General features: G+C 42.5%; 1 protein-coding gene across 11 annotated transcripts in view; it reads right to left on the minus strand.

The window, feature by feature from the left end:
- Positions 1–1,199: 1,199 nt before the first annotated feature.
- The window catches only part of GPALPP1 (GPALPP motifs containing 1), a 31,036-nt gene continuing 9,211 nt past the window's right edge, over positions 1,200–23,024 (minus strand). For 6 of the 11 annotated variants that reach the window (XM_039539123.1, XM_039539130.1, XM_039539122.1 and 3 more), the window contains exons 3-8: positions 22,654–22,752; positions 10,159–10,267; positions 4,311–4,442; positions 3,983–4,147; positions 3,489–3,587; positions 1,200–1,531 (exon numbers count right to left, since the gene is read on the minus strand). In XM_039539123.1, the coding sequence (XP_039395057.1) occupies positions 1,316–1,531; positions 3,489–3,587; positions 3,983–4,147; positions 4,311–4,442; positions 10,159–10,267; positions 22,654–22,752 (820 nt within the window). In that variant the 3' untranslated portion in view covers positions 1,200–1,315. Of the gene's footprint in view, positions 1,532–3,488; positions 3,588–3,982; positions 4,148–4,310; positions 4,443–10,158; positions 10,268–10,980; positions 11,151–22,653; positions 22,753–22,853; positions 22,899–23,024 lie in introns of those variants that run through there. The other 5 variants (XM_039539127.1, XM_039539126.1, XM_039539158.1 and 2 more) reach the window with 4 other exon arrangements.

Consider the following 23,024-nt stretch of genomic DNA (forward strand, 5'->3'; position numbering starts at 1 on the left):
GTATGGAGCTCCCTAGTATGGAGCAATGAATCTCAGCTAGTCTGGCCAGCTCAGTGCACCTCACACACTAAATCCAATGGGGGCATTTAATGTCATCAGAAAACTAAAAACTCACTGGTCAATATTCTGATGTGTGTACAATTAACCTGCAAAGAATTATACTAATGTGCTGGAAATATGTAACTAAAAATGTCTACACCAGGCATATCAGGGGAAGTTGATAGAGGTTTTTCCAGACAAAGGAAATGGGCTGACACCTCAAGCCAAGTGTGGCAAGGGAAAGTGGACCAGCCATTTGTATCGTAGACTGCAAGATTATGTGCATTGTAAAAGTCACAAGTTGGGGATGAGCCAGCAGGGGAAAGGAACTATCTGGGGATACACTTCAGGATTATACATTTCAAATGTTTACTGGACTATAAGGTGGGGGTGGGGGAAGATCCCTGATGTTATCTTTCACCACAGGAGACAAAGAAAATCAAGCACTTCAAGCTATGTAATTGATCCTCAGCCAGGACTAGCCAGCCATGCTGGAAGAACGACTATGGGGAGAACTTTTTTGAACAAAAAGACTATAGTTTGTTGCATTTCAGTCTTGGTAGCATATTTTTGCAACCATTTTTATCACTTAAATTATGTCTGTTAATGAACATTTTAATTTTATATAAACCAACTCAGGGATATGAGTGAAGGGAAGAGTGAGAGAACCAGCTGCTGTGTACTGCCTTGTTAAAGGAGCAGCAAAACTGATAGTTTTGTGGGTGCTAGAATAAGAGGGGACTGAGCACTGCAGAAAGATGTCTCTGGGGAGAACTTGGGGCTGAAAGGGTTGTGGAGGTCCCTCTGCAATGAGTAACTGCACGGTGGAAGCTGGGTGAGACCTGCATGCTTGTAGGCTGGCTGTTGCTATCTGGGTTGAGCCACAGCAACATAACATTCAAGGCACCCAGAGTTGCAGGGCGGTGGTGACTGAATGCTTTACTGGCCAGGGTAAATCCTAAAGGGTCACAATAACCACTTTTAAATTTATCCTTTTTGAAATATTAGGTTGATCTAAAAAGGTGGTTAACCAACTTATCTTGCAACAATTTTGAACTAAATATCTTTTCCAATTTTTATACACTACAGATTGTGTAATTTTTTGTGTGCATTTCCTAAATATTATATTTACATATAAGAATATCACATATCAACATTCCTTTTTAAGCATAAAGAAATTTATTTTGCACACAAGTATTTACAGAAAAATGTACTTTTTTTTGGAGGTTGCTGAAGTTTAATAGATTTCTCCTGAACGAAAAGTCATATCTTTGTATTATAAAAACATATTGCCTTTGCTGTGTGAAAACCTGGTGTTTAACTCTCTGGATTTCTTTATCAGGGCTTTCTTTTGAACTTCATCAAATCGATTGACTTGGAGGTCCTGGTCTCGGTCAAATGGCCTCCTCTCTTGAGGTTTCTTATCTTCAGTTGCTTTGCTCTTTAATTTTTTATGATGCATATCCATGAGAGATTCTGATCTTTTTGAGTCCTGGAAATAGGGAAAGAAGGAGGGTAAATATTGCAGAATGATAATGAAATATAGCAAAACCAAAAATGACTTAACCATCCTGACTCTTGACACAGTTTGAGGAATTCCAGAAAGACACGATAAGGTACTGGGCAACATGAAAGGAAATTAAAGTCAATGTAGACGAGTGCAGGGTAACTCAAATTAGAGAGACACACTTTTATACACTGTTTTAAAATGGGGTTCTTACCTCTGAAACTGTCACTGTAGACTGATGAATATGAAGTTACATGAAAAAAGTACTAAAGACTGGTTTTAATTCAGCAAAATACTTAAGCATTTGATTAGTTCACTGAAGTCAATAGGACTACTCACCTGCTTGAAGTTAAGCACAGGCTTAGGTGCTTTGCTGAATTAGGGTCTTATGTTTTTTCAGAACCTGATGCTGCTGTCATACATGTCAATGGTAAAACTCCCATTGATTTTTAAACAGGAGCGACATCAGTCCCGAATAGAGGATGTGGCACCATCCTCTGAAAGCAAAGTGTGTATGTCCTGCTATGGCTAGGCAGTTCCTTGGACTCCCATCCCATTGCAAACCTGTGAAAAGGCCTGACACAAACTGGTCTAAGCAAATCTGCTTCTATCTTTTGTATTTTTAATGACATCTACATGAAGACAAGCTCTTCGTTAAATTGTATTTTTCCTTATGCTTATTCCCCACTTGTAGTCACCATCTTCTGTGATATCAAATTGTTGCTGTGGAAAATCATTAAATCACAGGCCAGATTAATTCCTGGTGTAATTCCACTGCCTTTAATAGAGTTACACCAGAGGATTGATAGTGCCAACTTATCACTGCAGATGCTAAAAAGAAACCATTTTAAGATATAAAGTACTTTCCAGGAAAGTGTCCTTGGTAGGAAATCAATGGAGGAAGAAAAGTCATTTGAAAATAACCTAAGACTTGTTTCTATGCAGAACATTTTTCAAAACCTTTTAAGAGGCATCAGCTAACTTTGCATATACTATTACCGTGCAAGTTTCTCTCCGGTAGAGGGGATAACAGAATACAACTTAAAAGAACTGCATTTATGTAATGTCCACAACTGAACAAGGAGCAGGAAATACAGAGAAAATTCAAGACCGTACACTAATAGCTCTGGATCTGCAAGCCCTATAAATCTAAAAAGATACATTACCTAACGAACTGCAAATAAATTAAGAGTGCCCCATAAACTCAATTCTTCTACTATAAACCAAGGTTGCTGTTCTTAGTTAATTGTTTTCTCTTAGGCGATTTGACTGTCTTCCAGCTGATGGCTGTAAACAAGGGAGAAAAGGAAGGGGCAGCTGTAGGACAGACAATAGCCCATGCTGTGAGACTGCAGTGGGTGGGGGAGGGAAGTGATTGTGAAGCTATGAGACTCAGATTTTTAATTACCAATATTTGTCCATGAAAACCACAACTGCTTTTGCAGAAACTAAGGAATATTTCCAAGTAAAAATGTTGCCCGAAAGGCAGACAATTATGGTATTGATCTCTTAGGCACATTGAGCCTCCTTTGGATGGTTCTGTATTTTAACCTTTCAATTAAACCTGTAATGCTGTTTTCTTCCAGGGATGCCTGTAATTCAGTGAAGTCTTTTACTGTTTGACTTGAAACTGTCTATTCCCAGCAACGGAAGTTCTACCATAGGAATTGTTTAAGTAAAACACAAACTGAAACTCATCTAAGAAAATGCATTTAAAAACCTACACACACACTCTGACACTATTTTTCAGCAGCAGCGGGAGGGCCCAATCTTGCTCTTGTTGAAGTCAATGACAAATTCTCTAATGGCTGCAGGTTTGGGCCCCAGAAGAGAAGAATGTAGTGATATCACCATGGAAACCAACTGTGCTAGGTTTGAGAAATCAAAAGAGGTAAGAATTAAAGGAAACCTAGAAGAAAAAGAATTTTGTGCTTATACTTGCATTGTATGAAGACAGCTGCTCAGCCAGTCTCTTGTCTCTTGCCGATAATACAATTTCTTCATCATCTTTACTGGCTGACTTCTTTGCTTCTTGCATTTCCTGATGAATGGAAGCAGACTGCAATTATTAGCAGGCAGCATACTTGAAGTAAGTGACAAAGAAATCTATATTCATCTTGCTTAAATATTAGAGGAGCAGGTGAAGATAGAGTCTTTGTACCTCTGCCCCTCAACAATTTTTGTTCTGCTTGATAAGAAACAGCCTGGCCACACTGTAACCGGCTGTTCATTAAATTGATACAGAACAATAGACTTCCCAGGCCATAGCAGACAGATATAATGTTTAATGTAAGAACTACTTTAGATATGAAATTTCTGTGTTTGGGAACATGAGAGCACTTTTATTAGATTATCCCTGAATGGCAGAGGTGAACTCTGGGAAGACTGATAACATATAGACTGCCTGCATGTTTATACGAATGAATAAATGCTCACTTGGGCTTTCCTCTCTCTGTCGGCTGGAGTATCTGTCCAAATTGACTTATCTCCTGATTTCTCATCTGTTCTTCTCTTGAAAGTTCTTGCGCCCAATCCAAAGCCTTTCAATTCTGGTGGAAGCTCAGTCATCCAAGACTCCCTTGAAACTTGTTTGGACCCATCCTTGAAGAAAAAAAATCATAGTGGGAAAGTTAATTGTGGATTCTTCTAGATAACGTTTTATTAAGTGCTACAGTCATTTAGCATCTTCAATACATACAGGTGAGCTTGCTAAAATTCATACAAATCTTTTTAGGCCAAGAAAACATGCATAGTCAAAACTTACATCATCTGAAGAAGTAAGTTTTTCTTTCATTCGCTGAGCTCTGCGTTCAAAGTCTCTAGTTACATTGGATTCTACTGGTCCTTTTGCAGGCATTGGACCTATGACAGCGTCGTCTTCCTCACTATCTGTTGCCTTCCAAAAATAAAATAAGACCTCTATCAACCATAATAGGTCACTATAGAAATATTCTTAGCTATAAACCCAACTGTCTTCTCAAACAGGCCCATGACCAATAATTTCTTTCAATTCCTATTAAGAAACAGGTGTATTATAAATACACATTACTTCTATATCCAAGCATTTAAAAGCTGTTCAGTCCCAGCTCTAACTCCCATTGCCTTTTACAGAAACCAAATGATTTCTAATCTCGACTTTCATTGATGAAAGTGTCATCAATGGTGGTCAATAGAATTCTTGCCAGAGGCACATTAATAATGCACTTTTTTGTTTAAGATGTGTAGAATAATCAACATCAAGATGATATCTTGATATTCTGCTCGCTTGTCACTCCAGTGATAAATGATTAACATCAGAAACAAGTGAAGTGTACATGTACAACTCTGATATCATGGGCATCAATATATCCTCCATTACTGCCATCAACATTCTGAATGTATTGCCATAGGTGTGCATAGCATTTTACATAGCAAGAAAAGAGCTTAGACTCTAAACTGATCATAGCACGACTGGATGTTGGGAGGAGGACAACAGGAAAGGGTAGGGGTGGAAAGAAGGAAGGAATACACAGAATATAGTTATGGAATTGCTTCACTGGTGCATCACATGTTGTGCTAGTTCCTAGTTAAGGTTTGTTTGGGTTTTTTTTGTTAATTTCCTTTCAACATTGTTTAAAATTGAATTTATATTTGAAGGAGTGTTGGGAAAGTCAGATCTGAAGAAGGCTGGATGGAGTACAGAATAAAAGGAGACATTCCAGGTGCAGAGTGCTGAATGGGATGGTGCAAAAGTCCATCTAAGAGAGAAGAACTAAGTTAGGAGGAAATGGAAGGACACAAGTTCTGCGAAAGACTGCCAAGTGACTAGTGATGAGCTGTAGGAAGTGGCAGAGTTGTGCAAAGCCTTGAAAATGAGAATAAAGAGTTTGACATTGATGTAAAGGTGGGGCCTGTTAAGTGGAATAGATGCATTCAAGTGGCAGAGGAGAGTGGTGGCATCTACTGGTAACCTACAAGGTAACAACAGGCCTGGCACAGCCCAGAGGAGCAAGCTTGAGTGGCAAAAAAGCTGGTGGTGGTAGGGAAGTACCAGAGCCACTGTGGGCAAGACCAGCTCTTGCTAGAGGCAGGGGGTAACATGATCAACAGTCCTAGGTACCCCGAGAACCATTCCAATGGACAAGGGTGTCCCTCCCCCACCCCCCATCAGAAAACCAAGGGACCCAATCTGTGTATTTTGTAAAGGAAGATGTGGCAGGCTTTAGACCCACCCTGAATGTTGGAGGAAGGCAAGAGAGTAGGATGACAATAGGCCCACAAAACTGACACAACTGTGGAATTATCTAATATGATGGAGAAAGGAAGAGGAGGGATTTATTTTGGGGGAGAGATAGTTTTGGCATGCTGAGTTTAAGTTGACAGGTGGGCTTCCAAACAGTAGACGAGGCCATGGCAGAAAAGAGTGGAGAGGGGGGGAAAAATACACCACCAGACTTCAGTGTAAAAGAAGTTACTCACCTTGTGCAGTAAGGATGGTTCTTCGAGATGTGTGTCACTATGGGTGCTCCACTGCAGGGGTGCTTGCCTCCCTGCACTGCTGATTAGAGAATTTCAGTAGTAGTGTCGATTAGACAGCAAATGCGAGCTAACCCCCCTCAGTTCCTTCTCTACTGCAGAATCCTAGACAAGAACCCAGGAGTACAGGGAAGGAGGGCGGTTTGCAGAGCACCCATGGGGAACACATCTTGAAGAACCATAATTACTGCACAAAATGAGTAACTACTTCGATTAGCGTCCATATGGGTGCTCCATTGCAGGTAACTCCTGAGCACTATCTTTATTGGCGGGTTGGGACTTCGGAGTCGGGTCAGTTACAGATGACTCTACTGTGGAGCTGAAGATGGCATAGGAAGTGGAGTCTCCAGTGATCAGGTAGTGTTCTCTGAAAGTGTGGACTGCTCATGTTGCTGCTCTACAGATGTCTAAGATAGGATGTTCTTGAAGGTGATGGGTGAGGAGACTGACCTTGTGGAGGGCATGCGAACAGTATCTGGAGGGGTCATTACAAGGTTGATAACACTGTCTAATCCAGTTTGACACCCATGTGGAGAGTCTCTGGGCTGAGATAGCGGAACCCTTGGATCTCTCTGCAATGGCAAGGAAAAGTCCAGAAGACACCCTGAAAACCTTCATACTATCCAGGTAGAAGGCCAGGGCTCTTCTGAGGTCTAGCATGTGTAATATAGCCTCCCTGTTATCTCGGTGAGGTTTGGTATAAAAGGTTGGAAGTTGATTCATGTGAAATGTGGAGGTTAACTCATGATATCAAAAAAATTAACTAATTAAAAAATTAATTGCAATTAATCGTATTGCTAAGCAATAGAATACCAAGTTAAATTTATTAAATATTTTTGGCTGTTTTTTTAAATTTTCAAATATTGATTTCTATTACAACACAGAATAAAGTGTACAATGTTCACTTTATTTTTGATTACTAATATTTGCACTCTAAAATGATAAAATTTCAATTCACACAAGTACTGTAGTGCAATCTCTTTATTATGAAAGTGCAACTTACAAATGTAGGCTTCAGAGTAGCAGCCGTGTTAGTCTGTATCCGCAAAAAGAACAGGAGTACCTGTGGCACTTTAGAGACTAACAAATTTATTTGAGCATAAACTTTCGTGGGCTACAGCCCACTTCTTCAGATGCAAATGTAGTTGTTTGAGTTATTTTTTCTAAAAATGCAATTACATTTAAAAAAAAAGTAAAACTTTAGAGCCTACAGGTCCACTCAGTCCTACTTCTTGTTCAGCCAATCGCTAAGACAAATAAGTTTGTTTAGATTTACAGGTCATAATGCTGCCTGCTTATTATAGACAATGTCGTCTGTCAGTATGAATGCTTGTTCTCACTTTTGTAGCCAGCACTGCAAGGTATTTACATGCCAGATCTGTTAAATTCATATGCCCCTTCATGCTTTGGCCACAATTCCAGAGGACATGCTGATTATGCTCGTTTAAAAAAATAATGCATTAATTAAACTTGTGACTGACCTCCTTGGGGAGAATTGTATGTTTCCTGTTCTGTTTTACCCACATTCTGCCATATATTTCATGTTATAGCAATCTTGGATGATGACCCAGCACATTCGTTTTAAAAATACTTTCACAGCAGATCTGACAAAATGCAAAGAAGGTATCAATGTGAGATTTCTAAAAACAGCTACAGCACTCGACCCAAGGTTTAAGAATCTCAAAGTGCCTTCACACCTCGTCCCTCTCAGATTTTGGGAGAATGCTTTCAGATGTCTTAAAGGAGCAACACTCTGATGCGGAAACTACAGAATCTGAACCACCAAAAAAGAAAATCAACCTTCTACTGGTGGCATCTGACTCAGATGATAATGAACATGTGTTAGTCCACTCTGATTTTGATCGTTATTGAGCAGAACCTGTCATCAGCATGGACACATCTTCTGGAATGGTGGTTGAAGCATTAAGGGACATATGAATCTTTAGCACACCTGGCATGTAAATATCTTGCAATGCTGTCTACAACAATGCCATGCAAATGGCTGTTCTGGCTTTCAGGTGACATTGTAAACAAGACGTGAGCAGCATTATCTCCTGCAAATTGTAAACAAACTTGTTTGCCTGAGCGATTGGCTGAAGGAGGACTGAGTGGACTTTTAGGTTCTAAAGTTTTACATTGTTTTTTGTATATAATTTTACATTTGTAAACTCAACTTTCATGAGACTGCACTACAGTATTTGTATTAGGTGAATTAATATACTATTTCTCATTTTTAATAGTGCAAATATTTGTAATAAATGTGATCATGGTACACTTTGTATTCTGTGTTGTAACTGAAATCAATATTTGAAAATGTAGAAAACATCCAAAAATAGTTAAATAAATGGTATTCTATTAACATTTTTTTTTTTAAATTGCTTGACAACCCTAGTTATAACACTAAACATATGGCACTAATTCTGGCATATCTAACACCTTCACTACCACTATATATTACCTTAGAGCAGAGTTCCCTGCTAAGTTACATCCCAGCAGGAGCTGGGCAGGTAGAGGAAGTAGTGAAAGAGGAAAGACACAAAGGGCAATGGGAGGGAGTAAGGAAGAGCACAATTTTGAAAGAAATCTTAAATCGGGAAGAGAGTAAAGGGGAAGAAAAATCACCATTTCTCATCCTAAAGCACACCATGATCTGACACATAATTGAAGATAACATACAAAGGAGGTGAGGGGAGTGCTTGTGCCCAATTTTTACTTCCTTATGATGGATAAAGGAAGCATGTAAAGGTAGGGGTGTGTGTGTATTTTTTTTTTTTTTTAAAACATACAATTCAGGCCTCATCTACCCTCCAAGATTACACCAATTGTCAATCACAAAAGACAAGCAACTGAGAAGATATGCGATTTTTAGACATGCTCTTTAAAACTCAGGGCTCTAAGTGCAATACAAAATGAACACTTTAGAGAAACTGTCATTGTTAAATATTCAACACCCCTGCTCCTTCAAAATAAGTGTGAGATCTCGTACTAACTAGTCTAACAGCTCTTTATATCTAGTATGAGACTCTTCTAAGCCCAGCACTAACCAACTTTCAGGATTTCTCTCCAGCCACCGCAGGAGTGCAGGGCTAGATGGTAGTTTGGGAAGCACCCCCAGATTACTGCCTCTGTTCCTAGTACAAGAGTGAAGTTCCCAGGTATGGAGTGGTTGGGAATTCACTGTATCCCTCACTACTCAACTCTCGATGGGCATTACCCCAGGCTTCCAGCAATGTTATTTAGAGTCCATCAAGACATGCTGACCATCTGACTGTCTCTTTCCCGAGACAGGGAAGTGAATACCATCTACTTGGGATTTGTTGCCATTTTGAGTCCTGGGAAGGGAAGCTGTTTGAACTCCACCACAATACCCTCTAGGGGAGAGGCTATCACACCAATAAAAAAGGAAGAAAGTGAGGGGACACTTGTTTGACTACAAGTCCACAGGCCTGACTTTTATTTAATTCAGTCTACAACACCCATCCTCCAGCAAAACCAAGAGGGAGCAGACTTTGTGGCAAAGAATAACAAGTTTGCCACAGTTACTTTAGAACACCTGCTGCTTGCACCTGGTCCCTCACCCCTCCTTTTCCCCACACCTCACAACATTTCCTCTGCTTTGTCCAGCTCCTTACTTCTATCCTGCTCCTTGCCAACTCCCCATCTTCATGTTTGCTCCCAACTCACTTGTTAGATCATTAAACTTAGATTGTAAAATCTACAGGGCAGAGATTATTTCTTTTCTAAATTCCTTGAAGTGCCTGGCATGCTCAAGCACAATATGAAAAGGTGGGCAGAGAAACTTACTTCTCTGCTGCATAACCCCCTTTCAGACAGGATTCTGCAGTTGCAGTTCAGAAGTTACTTGATTAGCACTGATTATTTATACTGCAGTGGCACCCAAAATGAGCCAGACGCTTTCCACCTACAGAGCATGATAAATCCCTGCCCTATACAGTTTACGGTCTAAACCAAGATCTACTGTATTAAAAAGTTATTTCTATGGGCTTTGGATCAGGCCATCAGTTTTGTTAGAATCCTTCAGATGCCACCACACTATAAATACAAGATGGATCTGTGCCATTTCAGTTTTTACAAACCTGGGTATGGAATTCTGAAGAAATAGAAGATCCTATGGAACAGCTGTTATCCTCAGTATACTGTGTAGGTTTCCTAAAACCAGGGGGTAAAGCAGGACCTATAACAGGCCTCAAAGAAAAAGAAGAATTCTTATTTCCATTCCCTAATTTAAAAAAGAATCAGCATGAAAAGCACATTTAAGTAACAACTTTTATTGTTTGCAGCAAGAATCAATATTTGAACAGTTCAATGAAGTGGTAACGTTGAAAGTGTATTCTCTTGTAAAAGCCACATTTTCATTAATATTCATACATTTTCATCTTTCTATGCATTACATTTACAAAGGGGATATCATCAACTTGAAAAATCACACTTTCATCTCCACATTCCAGGAGATTTTTAAAGTTATCACTTAAAAAAAACCCCAACCACAAGCAGACACTGTCTCTATTAAATACTTTCCATCTGTTTAATCAGTATGATCTGCACATTTTGTGCAATCAAAAATACCTCATTAAAAGTTTAAGGCCAGAAGGTACCAGCAGATCACCAAGTCTGACCTCCTGTATATTCACAGGCCAACAACATTACCCAGCACCCACACACTAAACCCAACAACCCAAATTAGACCAGAGGATCATTAGACTATTATGTGCCACAGGCAGAGAATAGGAGGGACTGAGGTGCACCACTGCTTGAGGTGCACCTCAAGTGGCAAGGAAATGATTAAATGAGCTATACCCAGATAATCCTGTCAAGTGACTCACACCCACACTCTGCAAGGGAAGGCAAAAACCCCCAAGGTCACTGCCAGTCTGACCCGGGGAAAATTCCTTCCTGACCTTGCATATGATGATCCGTTAGACCACAGGCGCTGACTTTTGTTTTTGCCCGTGGGTGCTTTTGGAGAGAGAGAGAGAGAGAGAGAGAGAGTGTGTGGGCACTCTGCCAGTTTTGTGGGGAGGCTATTTTCAGCATATTTATACATTTCTTTCATAGTCTAGTTATTGACTGCGTCTATCATTGGTATCTTTACTATTTGAATAATTATTCAATTATTATGAACTACATAATTACATTATCATGAATTACAGCATATTAAGATGATTGCAGTCACCTACAAGTCGTTTTCACTAACGTCCCAGTTTAAAGACTTGTCTCACTGTAGCTTTCTGGATGAAACTGTCAGCAATCTTATTTACATCTAGGTTCCCAGGTATTATTGAGATGCACATTAAGGACAGCTACATTATTCAGTTGCGTCTGTCCCATTGATGACTGGAGATAATTTTTAAGTCTTCTGAAGCAGGAGAATGAGCATTCCACAGTTCAGAATGATACGGGCACAGTGAGGAGGATTCTTATGAATTAGCAGTACTCTGGAAACACAGTGCTTCCACAGTAAATACAGAGTTTACCCCATTTTGCAGATCATTTATAAATATGTTGAACAGCAGAGATCCCAGCCCAGCAAAAGCCCCTTGGGGGACACTACTATTTACTTCTCTCCATTCTGAAAATGGACCATTTATTCCTACCTTTTGTTTCCTATCTTTTAACTGGAGTGCCTGGGAATGCTTTCAGGATCATCTAATGATCCTTAATGACAAGCCTTTTGTTATCTTAATCACCCTGCCTCTGTTTATAAACAAACTGCCTGCCAAGGGCAGAAGTTGTTAAGCTCTGACTCCTGGGTACTAAGCACCCACTATTTTTTCCCCCCGTGGATGCTTGAGACCCTCAGAATGTTAGTAAGAACCAGCCAGCCAAGCGCGTGAGAGAGAGAAAATGCTCAGTGACACTTCAGAGTCCTGGCCCTCCCACATCCAATGTCCCATCTCCAGTTGTGGCCATGCCTGATGCTTCAAAGGAAATTAAAAAAAATAAATAATAATTAAAAAAAAAAAAGGCAAGCCAGAATACACTGGGGGAAAAATAATACCTTCCTGACTCCTGAAGACGGCTGGCTGAAACCCTGAATGTGAGATTTTAGGAACAGAGAAAATGAGCCCCAGGGCCACTGAATTATGCTTTTATTAAATCTGGTATAATCTAATCAATCAAGCCTTGCAGTAGTGATGCTATTGCCAAGACTTCAAGCAGAACAAACAAAATCTTACCAGACTCCACTAGTCAGAGGATTACACCTACTGACAAAAAGGAGTTAGAACAAGGGGCATGAGTGTAAACAGGGGGCACCTGCAAGGTTCAGGGGCAATCCTTCCCCGAGAAGCCAGTCTGCTGTAGCACGAGTGCCAGGAAGGGAATTCTACTGCGGTGCTGCCCCTAGCCAGAGAGCTCCATCTTTCATTGCAGCCTCTGGCTTACAAGTGTCTGCTAAATGTGAAGCTCCACCCCCATCTAGCTGCTGGAAGAGAGAAGCAGCTTTTTGTCTCCTCTTCTGCTTTCTCACCACTAAGGCAGTGTCCACACAGGAAGGCCAGTAGCGTAGCTAGCGGGGAGCTGCGGCACTTTTACTCACCAGGCGGTGCTCCGGGTGAGTAAAAGCGCCGCAGCGGGTGGCAGGTTTTTTTTTTTTTTTTTTAAATTACTTCCCCTGTTCCCTCCACCTGGCTATGCCACTGGGGAAGGCTTTTTGGTATCACTGAAGTGTGAATTTAAAACAAATACATCTATACTGGTGGTACCCCTTATTTTGGTGGAGGAGTGCCTTTGTCGGTTTTGCTTATGTTGCGTGGGAAGGGGTGTACGCCAAACAAAAGAAAGCTACTCTGGCTACGACACTGCAGCTGGAGTGCGACTGTGAGCGTGGGCAGACAGACCTGTGCTAGCGCTGCCTAAGGTAGCACGCTAAATAGTGTGGATGTTGCCACACTGGCAGCAGCTTGGGCTAGCTGCCTGAGTCCAAGCCCGCCGAAGCCTTTAGTCAAAGCTTGGGTGGTTAGCCCTAGCTGCTGCCCACGCTACAGTGCCTGCACTGCAATTTTTAGCATGCTAGCTGAGGCAGAATTAGCACACGTCTGTCTACCTGTGCTGGGAATCACACCCCAGCTGCAGTGGAGACGTTCCCTCATAGTCCAGAGTAGAGTATCTATGCTGGGGGTTATACCTGTATAACCCATAAAACTTCCCTACCTAGACAAAGCCTAAGAGAGGGGCAAGCCTCAGCTACTCTACCCCCTCCCACCTTGTAGGCTGTTCCAAGGAGGGGGTAGGAAAATGGTTTTCAATACTCTATACGTCCCACAGCCTCCATTTCTGTGGTGTCTTCTGCATGAACAACTCTGCTGCTGCTCAGGACTTTCCTCAGCAGCATAGAACTGACAGGATTGTTGACAGCTTGCTGGCTGCCCAGAGGATCTCTGAACAGCAAGTGTGAATCTGAGTGAAATCTTGTTAATACGCTCTGCTGTTTGGCACAGCTTTGATGTTTTTCTACGGACTGAGGCAGGGCTGCTGTTTACTTTTGGCACATATGCAGAAGATTATTTTTAGAAACATAAGGGCAGGAAACAATATTTTTTAAAATGAAATTTTAAGTGACACAAAAAATGATGCACCGAGTACCCCATACTTGCTTGAGAGTTTCCCATTAACCACTGGATTTTTCAAGTCATAGCTACTATTATATTTGAAAATGAACTCCCCCATCCTATTTTTCTGAGGCTTAATTTCTTCAAAATTTGTACATTTGGGGCTAAAAACATCTTGTTTGTTCTCAACTCTGATTTTAAGTTTTTCCAAAAATATTCACAAGTTGAATTTCCATATTATAATATTGTTAGAGTGATATTATTTTCAAAACTAAAGAAAACGGTTCATCTATATTTTGTACTTGACTAACTCAAAAGAGGTGTTTTAAAAGCTGAAAATTGTCCTACATACAGTGCTCAATTAAGAATATATGCTTTGACAAATCTGAAAGATGTGTCTGAGAAATAAAGATGTTCGAAAGGAGTAGGGATATATTATACAAGGCATAAACAGTATATTCTCACACACTTATGAGCCATTCATACATTGGGATATCCATGCACTGAAATCAACATGAATCATTTTGTTTCAGTAATTATGGACTAGATTGAGCAGATTGTAATCTGACCCGAATAAGGGGCACTGTGTTGTTCTGCTGCCCCTGGAACAGCCCAGGAGGGAGACACTAATTAGGTATCACAATCTTCTTCCCACTCTCCCCACTGATCTGGGGAGGGAGTAAATGGCATCAGGTCTATACCAGTTGCATCATGTGTTCCCCAATGTGCCAGCATAGTTACACTGCCAGGGCACTGGGGAGCGGTAGAAGAGAGACAAGGCTCTGCGTGGTCCCTGCCCTTTTCACACATTTGCTCAAGAAGGGGAGATGGTAGCTCTGCAAAGCCTGTTTCTCTCAAAGTGCAAGGGGATCCCTTAATGCCCCTTTGCTCCCTTGTGTCAGCACACAGGATGGGGCACAATCTGGCCCCATATGTTCAGTTAATGCATGTTAGCCCTAAATGTGCTTTGTTTAATTTGACCGTTTAGAAGGAAGTTGCTAAGCAGAAGAAAATCCGGGAGGGGAGTGGACCAAAAGACTTTAAGACACTCTTAATACAGTATATCCCGCTTAATAGCAATCCTGATACTAGCATCTTTTGGTTACTGGAGACATTTTGCTGGTAACCAATCCCATCCCATTAACATCAATGTTAATGGAATTTGAATATTTGCAATAGCATGCTGCTTATTAGTAACATTTTATTTTTTTTAAAAGAAAGATTCTAACTGCACGCAGGTTTGTAGGGCTGCAGTCGGGGAAGGAACCGCTGGGATGTGCTGTGCACACAGGATTGCGGAGCTTGAACATGCTTCCCTGGCCGCAGGCCTGGAAAACTGTCTGTGGCTGGTGCTCAGTCCATCCCAGTACTCCCTTCTGGGACAGCAGCCTGGCAAATCAGCCTGTGCACAGGGACCACACAGGAGGTAAGTGGCTGCGGGCTGGCACGGGAGGCTGTGGTCAGGGGAACAGTGGAGAGGGGAAATGCAGCACAGATGTCGGAGCTGCATGGTACCGCTCCCTGCACTCGCCAGGCTGCGCCTTGCTGGGGGTCTGCACTGTCGAAGGAAGGAAGTGCTGGGACATGCTGAGCCCCGACCCCTGGAAAGTGCAGGGAGAGGTATGGTGCAGCCCCATGGGTCCCCAGCATCTCTGATCCCCAGAGAAAGCTCCAGCAGCCAGACTGCAGCTTCCATCCCTGCTGCTGCCCTGCCAGCAGCCAGGCTTACAGGACTGCAGCCAGGAAAGGCATGTCCAAGCGCTTCTTTCCCTGGGTGCTCCCTTGAAAACCTGCCTTTCGCTTATTAGCAACTGACAGTAATACAGTACCAACCTTTTGCTGGCAACCGAGGGATTGCTAAGAAGCGGAATTTACTCTATGTCAGAAAGTAGAAGTGAAAGGTGCACAGTTCTTTGCTCTCTAGTTCACCTTTAAATGGCTGCCTTTCCCCCCGTGGGCCCAATCCTGCTAGCCATGTTCACATGAGTAGTCCCGTCAACATCAAGAGGACCTACTGTGTAAAGCTTTCAGGATCTGACACTTTGTCTGTTTTATTAGAGATTCTATTTGTATATGGCTGAAAGAACGTCTCTTGTCCAATGAAACATGTTTTCAGTATTATCTGTGCTGTGATAGTACCCAGGACCCCACCATGCAGAGTGCTGGTTCACATTTACTTGAGTTTGTACAATAAGAACTGGGAAAGGAAGGGTAACAGTCACACAGAGTTGTTATTGATGTGCACAACTAGATGGTCCCAAATAATCTAAAGATTTAAAAAACCCAAATTAATACATAATAAAATCAGCTTTCCCCAGCTGCTGCCCCACCTAGTCATTGTCTGGCTGACTTCCTTTATGTGTGACAGCACAAATCATTCTTTGAGGAGGGATTTGAAGGATGAGAGGTGTCAAATATAAAGGGAAGGGTAACAACCTTTATGTATGCAGTAACATAAATCCCTCCTGGCCAGAGGTACAGAATCACTTACCTGTAAGAGGTTAACCAGTTCAATTACCGTATTTTTCCATGTATAAGACGCCCCCATGTATAAGACGCCCCCACTTTTCTAACCCCAAATTCAGGTTTTTGGTTTTTTTTCCCCTCCAGCTGCAGCTGTTCCCCACTTTGCTGCTCAGGCCCAGGAACAGCGGCAGCCCTGCCCGGCTCCTGCTCCCCAGCCGCCCAGCTCCCTCGGTCCCCAGCCGCCCTCGGTCCCCAGCCGCCTGGCTCCTCGGTCCCAGTCCCCAGCCGCGTGCCCCGGACCGCACACCGGGCCGGGCAGCTGGGGGCGGGAGCGGGCGGCTGGGTTCCGCCTGGCCCCCAGCCCCTGCCCCTCTCGCGTCCCCAGCCGCCCCCAGCCGCCGGACCGGCGCCGGAGCCGGGGGGGCGAGGGGGGCGGGGGAGCGGCGGGCGGGGGGAGCCGCAACTCCCTGGCTCCCCAGCCACGTCGCCAAGGCCCCAGCTGCCCGGCAGTGCGGTCTCCGGGCGGCGGGGCGGCGCCCCACCCTACCGGGATGCCCGGCCGGACACTGCCCGATGGATAGTAGCGCCACCAGCCACGTGCAGGCAGCAAAGGGGGGGCAGGAGGGTGGTGGAGAGAGAGCAGGGCTTACTTCCGTGTATAAGACTACCCTCAATTTTTAGGCTAAGGATTTTAGAAAAAGTATAGTCTTATACACGGAAAATCGGTAACCTAGTTGGCACCTGACCAGAAGGACCAATGGGGAAAGAAGATACTTGTAAATCGGGGGGGGGGGGGTTGTTTGTGCTCTCTTTGGTGTTCGGGACAAAGAGAAACCAGGCAGGTAACCCAGCTCCTAAAAAGATCCTGAACTGATCCATCTAAAAATTACAGAAATTGTAATAACAAGGGAATGCATTAGATTATCCTTTGTTTTAGCTTGTGAATTTTCCCTATGCTAAGAGGGAGGTTTATTCCTGTTTTTGTTACTTTGAAGATGAGCCTAGAGGGCAATCCTCTGTGTTTTAAATATTTTTATTTACTCTGTAAAGTTTTCTTCCATTCTGATTTTGCAGGTGTGATTCTTTTACATTTTTTTTTTTAAATAAAATTCTTTTAAGAACCTGATTGATTCTCAGTGCCCTAAAAACCAGGGATTTGATCTGTGCTCACTTTGTTAACCTATCGGTTGGTATATTATTCTCAAGCCCCTCCCTCTCCCCCACCCCAGGAAAGGGGGTGAAGGGGTTTGGGGGATATTTTGGGGGCAACAGGGCTCCAAGTGACCCCTCCCTGAACGTTTGTGTAAATCACTTGGTGGTGGCAGCAATACCGTCCAAGGACAGGGAAAGGAATTTGTGCCTTGGGAAAGTTTTTAACCTAAGCTGGTGGAATATAAGCTTGTCGGGGACTCTAACCCCAACAGCGAAGTTCGTTGTCTGACCGCAGAGAGACACCAGCAAGGTCCGATAAAAAGTTTTTTATTGACAAGTGCACGTGTCAGTAAAAGAACAGCTCGTATCCGAAGAGAACCAGCCGCCTCTTTACAGCTTTGTATTAGCTTATATAGACAGTTTTATTACATCATAGATCATTCACTAAAGCAACCCACCCCCTTTGTCTAACAACTAGAAATTAGACACCTTTTAATATATACGCATGCCTAGTCTCTACAATATTGAATTGTTAATATCTCAACAAGCGCCAAAGGTTAGGAATGCGAGGGAGTTAAAACACACCGAACATTAAACCAAGGAGTTAGAGTCAGAACTGTGAGATGCTTGTGTGTCTTATCAGTTCTTCAAACAGTGTTTCTTAACATAACACAGCTGGTTCCAGCCCCTTCACTGATCTTACTGTTTCCCAGGGCTTTGTGAGACAATGCTGCTTCTCAGTATTTTCCACTCTGGGATTACCCAGAAACCTCTAGATGCTTGACTTCAGTCAGGTTGGCACAACTGGTTTTGTGCTACATCTTTATTCAGGCCTAACAAGCTTAAGGGGTTTTTCATGCGGGTCCCCACATCTGTACCCCAGAGTTCAGAGTGGGGAGGGAACCCTGACAGTGGGTAATGGCCTCTATAATGAAAGCAAGCGCTGGGATACCATATGTTATCCTGAAATAATTATACCAGCTATTTATACTACTTTTAACTACACAGATGTGGCAGCTCTGGTATAACTCTGCCTGTCGGACACTCACCAAGCTGCTGTTTTGAGCCTATGTGCTTTTAAGCTTCCTGAGTCTAAGCAGAGTCCAGGTACTGCCTTTGGGTCACTGGCCACATTCTGGATGTGCAGATCTTCCAGTTTACACCCGCTTCTGAAAGTTCAACTGCCTACGCCCTGTGTTTCGTGCTAGCTCCCCCAGTTTCTCCAGTATCATAAGCACAGCTTTTCCCAGAGTGCCAACTTTGTGGGAAATCTAGTTTACATTCACCTCTCTAGGGACATGATAGTTGAAGCACACAATGCACAGGCTTTGAAAAAGTTCCCAAACCAGCCACTCTATACTACAGACAGCACAAGATATATACATATCTAGACAAAACAATACAACACCTACACACCATCCCTGCCTCAGTTTCCTCACCTCTCGAGCATTCTTTGAGATTTGGCTCAGTGTTTGTTTATGGAGTTTGGGATCCTTCCTCTCTCCCTGCTCTCCTGCATATGGCTTCTCCTCTAGAACACGCAATATCTCTAGTCTCTTCTCCCTCTCTTTCCCAGAGCCAGCCTCCTTTGACTTTGGCTGGTCCCACAGTCAAAGGTCTCCTTTGCTACAAAACTAAGTTCTGTTTGTTCCCCTCTCCTGGCCAAGCTTCTCCTTGTGTCTGAATCCTCTGAGATTTTAAAGGTATTACCACCTGGTTTCTTTGGTTTCTTGTTAAGGGATTTTTCCACTCTTCAAACCTTCTTCCCTTCAGACAACCTAGGCAGAATTAGTTCTCACAGCTCAGACACTGTCAGGTGCCATAGGTCTCAAAGCCAGAGCTGCTGAGCAGCAGCCTTATCTTCTGCACCACTGAGCTACAAGGGTGGACAACAGAACTGCTGCTAATACCTTATCATAGAAGCTACATCCACTGACTCAGCATGGTCAGATGACCACAGCTGACAGCTGATTGGACACCACCGGGTACAAGACTTCCTGTCCCATGCCTCGTCTGAGCAACTAGTCATTAGGCCTGTTGATGCCCAGATCTCTGAGACCAAGTCCCCGCTTCCTCACCTGGTTCCTGCTATCTACCATGCCTTGTTTCTGTTGCCTGCTTCCTTGCCCTGACCCAGTTGCAGACTCTGACTTTGACCCTTGGGGTGGCTTCTGACCACTGGTGTGACCACAACCCTGACTCCGCTGCTAGCTCCAACCACTAGGTCACACAGCTCATGTTTTGGGCTCTGCCAAGCACCATCCTTAGCATACGCATTGTTCAGCCAGAGTTCAGTTGTTAATTATTTATTTTATTTGTTGTGTAATTTCTTCCAGACCGGTGTATTTCTGTGAATGAGAGAGACGTCATGGATCCTGGAGCTCATGGTAGAACTACCACATATTGCAGCACTAAATGATACAATCTCATAACATTAACCAGAATTTATACATTGTACACTGCCGGAGCCCCGGGGTAGTTTTACAAAAGGTAGATCGTGCCAAACCAACCTGATCTCCTTCTTTGAGAAGCTAACAAATTTTTTAGACAAAGGAAATGCAGTGGATCTAATTTACCTCAATTTCAGTAAGGCATTTGATACAGTTCCATGGGGAATTATTAGTTAAATTGGAAAAGATGGGGATCAACATGAAAATTGAAAGGTGGATAAGGAACTGGTTAAAGGGGAGACTACAACGTGTCGTACTGACAGGTGAATTATCAGGCTGGAAGGAGGTTACTAGTGGAGTTCCTCAGGGATCAGTTTTGGGACCAATCTTATTTAATCTTTTTATTACTGACCTTGGCACAAAAAGTTGTAATGTGCTAATAAAGTCTGCGGATGACACAAAGCTGGGAGGTATTGCTAACACAGAGAAGGACCAGGATATCATACAGGAAGTTCTGGATGACCTTGTAAACTGGAGTAATAGTAATAGGATGAAATTTAATAATGAAAAGTGCAAGGTCATGCATTTAGGGAGTAATAAAAATTTTAGTTATAAATTGGGGACACATCAGTTGGAAGTAACAGAGGAGGAGAAGGACCTTGGAGTATTGGTTGATCACAGGATGACTATGAGCCGCCAATGTGATATGGCCATTAAAAAAGCTAATGCGGTTTTAGGATGCATTAGGCGAGGTATTTCCAGCAAAGATAAGGAGGTGTTAGTACCATTATACAAGGCACTGGTGAGACCTCATCTGGAATACTGTGTGCAGTTCTGGTCTTCCATGTTTAAGAAGGATGAATTCAAACTGGAACAGGTACAAAGAAGGGCTACTAGGATGATCCGAGGAATGGAAAACCTATCTTATGAAAGGAGACTGAAAGAGCTTGGCTTGTTTAGCCTAACCAAAAGAAGGTTGAGGGGGGATATGATTGCTCTTTATAAATATATCAGAGGGATAAATATTAGGGAGGGAGAGGAATTATTTAAGCTTAGTACCAATGTGGACACAAGAATAAATGGATATAAACTGGACACTAGAAAGTTTAGACTTGAAATTAGACGAAGGTTTCTAACCATTAGAGGAGTGAAGTTCTGGAACAGCCTTCCAAGGGGAGTAGTGGGGGCAAAAGACATATCTGGCTTTAAGACTAAGCTTGATAAGTTTATGGAGGGGATGGTATGATGGGATAGCCTAATTGTGGCAATTAATTTGGCAACTGATCTTTGATTATCAGCAGGTAAGTACGCCCAGTGGTCTGTGATGGGATGTTAGATGGGGTGGGATCCGAGTTACTACAGAGAATTCTTTCCTGGGTGCTGGCTAGTGAGTCTTGCCCACATGCTCAGGGTTTAACTGATTGCCATATTTGGGGTCGGGAAGGAATTTTCCTCCAGGGCAGATTGGCAGAGGCCCTGGAGGTTTATCGCCTTCCTCTGCAGCATGGGGCACGGGTCACTTGCTGGAGGATTCTCTGCAGCTTGAGGTCTTCAAACCATGATTTGAGGACTTCAATAACTCAGACATAGGTTAGGGGTTTGTTACAGGAGTGGGTGGGTGAGATTCTGTGGCCTGCATTGTGCAGGAGGTCAGACTAGATGATCATAATGGTCCCTTCTGACCTTAAAGTCTATGAGTAGTGGCGGCAGGGTTCCAGCAGTGATTTAAAGAGCTCCGGGCTCCGGCCGCTGTGGGGAGCCTGGACCCTTTAAATCGCCGGCTGAGCCCCACTGCCGCAGCTCCGGGGTAGCAGCGGCAGGGCTCCAGTGGTGATTTAAAGGGCCCAGGGCTCCTCGCAGCAGCCGGAGCCCCGGGCCCTTTAAAGTGCCGCCCGAGCCCCACTGCCGGAGCCCTGGTGTTACCACGCTATATCAGGTCGTGTTATATTGGGATAGAGGTGTATATAGAAGTTCTCGCTCAATAAAAATTCTCTGATTTGAGACACACTTTCAACTACGGAATTTCTTGCAGACAATAATGCTACAACCAGAACTGTTCAGCAACAGACTGGCTCATCTTCCTAACAATGACATTATTTCTGACAGGTAAATATTGGATCATTCTATCTACTGACTCTTCATAGCACTGAGGAAGCAAACAGCACAGATGTCAAAAGCAAATCTGCAAGGAAGTTTCTGCTGAACATTTTATCTACTAACGTTCTCTTGAAAGTAGTGATTTTCATACAGAATATCATTTTGAATTACACTGAAAAGAGCTGAGACTGATGTGAAGATTAGGAGGCTGTCAGATGCAGTTAAATTCTGAACGGAAAATTAACAAGTAGCTTTCTCCAATAGGTATTTTATAATTGTGTGTAGTTGAATGGGCTTTGTTTCTAACAAAGAGGCTATAAACAATGCTGATTTAGTAAAATATGATTTTAACAAACATACTCCATTCAGCATTGTTCACATGAAGAAAACGAATGATCCCAATGTATTAACAGAACAACACCATTTCAATAATATATGTCATATTATATTACATAGAACAAATTAACGTCTCAGTCCTGCAATGAGTTCCATGCAGGTGGGCTCCTGCACCTGAGGAGTTCATAGAGTTTGGGCCTAAGGTGGTCATAGGTATTAGGCAATACCTATAAAATTTTCAAAATAAATATTGAAAAAACACAAGCGCATTCCATACAACAGTTTGCCTGTCTAACACGCATACTCTTTTTGAGATTTATCTTAGAAGGTGGGAGAAATTTGATATTCAAAATATGTTTAGACAGTTCATATACAATTTTTCTCTTCTCTCTGACTTTCCAGAGGATACATGGGGAATTCTGTACTTAAATTACAAAGGAACACTGCTATGTGGAAGAAGGAATTCTAATCACATAAATCTTAAGTATAACTAAGGTGTTCACTGATAAAACAATTATTTTCAAAAAAATATTTTGTGGCTCTAATGAGAGGAGCCTGAACACTATTCCGCTTTAATTACCTCTCTGGAGAATCATCCTGCTTTTTAAATCCAGGAGGAAGAGCAGGTCCAAAAAAGCCATCATCGTCATCATCATCTTCCTGAGCTCTTTTCTGTTTTCTACAAATACAGTGATTTAGCTTAATAATTACTCTGACATAGATGGCAATTATCTACACTTTAAAAGAAAAAAAAAACAAAATGATTTCCAAAAGTCTTACATTATGTACTATCTTGCTGTTACCACGGAAACACAGCATAAGAATCTGAAATAATTTGGCGCAATTAAATATTTGTTAGCATAAGCCTCATTCTTACACTGCAGTGACATTTTAAAAAAATGTTATTGGTGCAGAAAGAGAAAATCAAATAGTAAAACACGGCAATGCTTG

This window comes from Mauremys reevesii, linkage group 1, assembly GCF_016161935.1.
Source record: "Mauremys reevesii isolate NIE-2019 linkage group 1, ASM1616193v1, whole genome shotgun sequence".
NCBI classification, from domain to species: domain Eukaryota; kingdom Metazoa; phylum Chordata; order Testudines; family Geoemydidae; genus Mauremys; species Mauremys reevesii.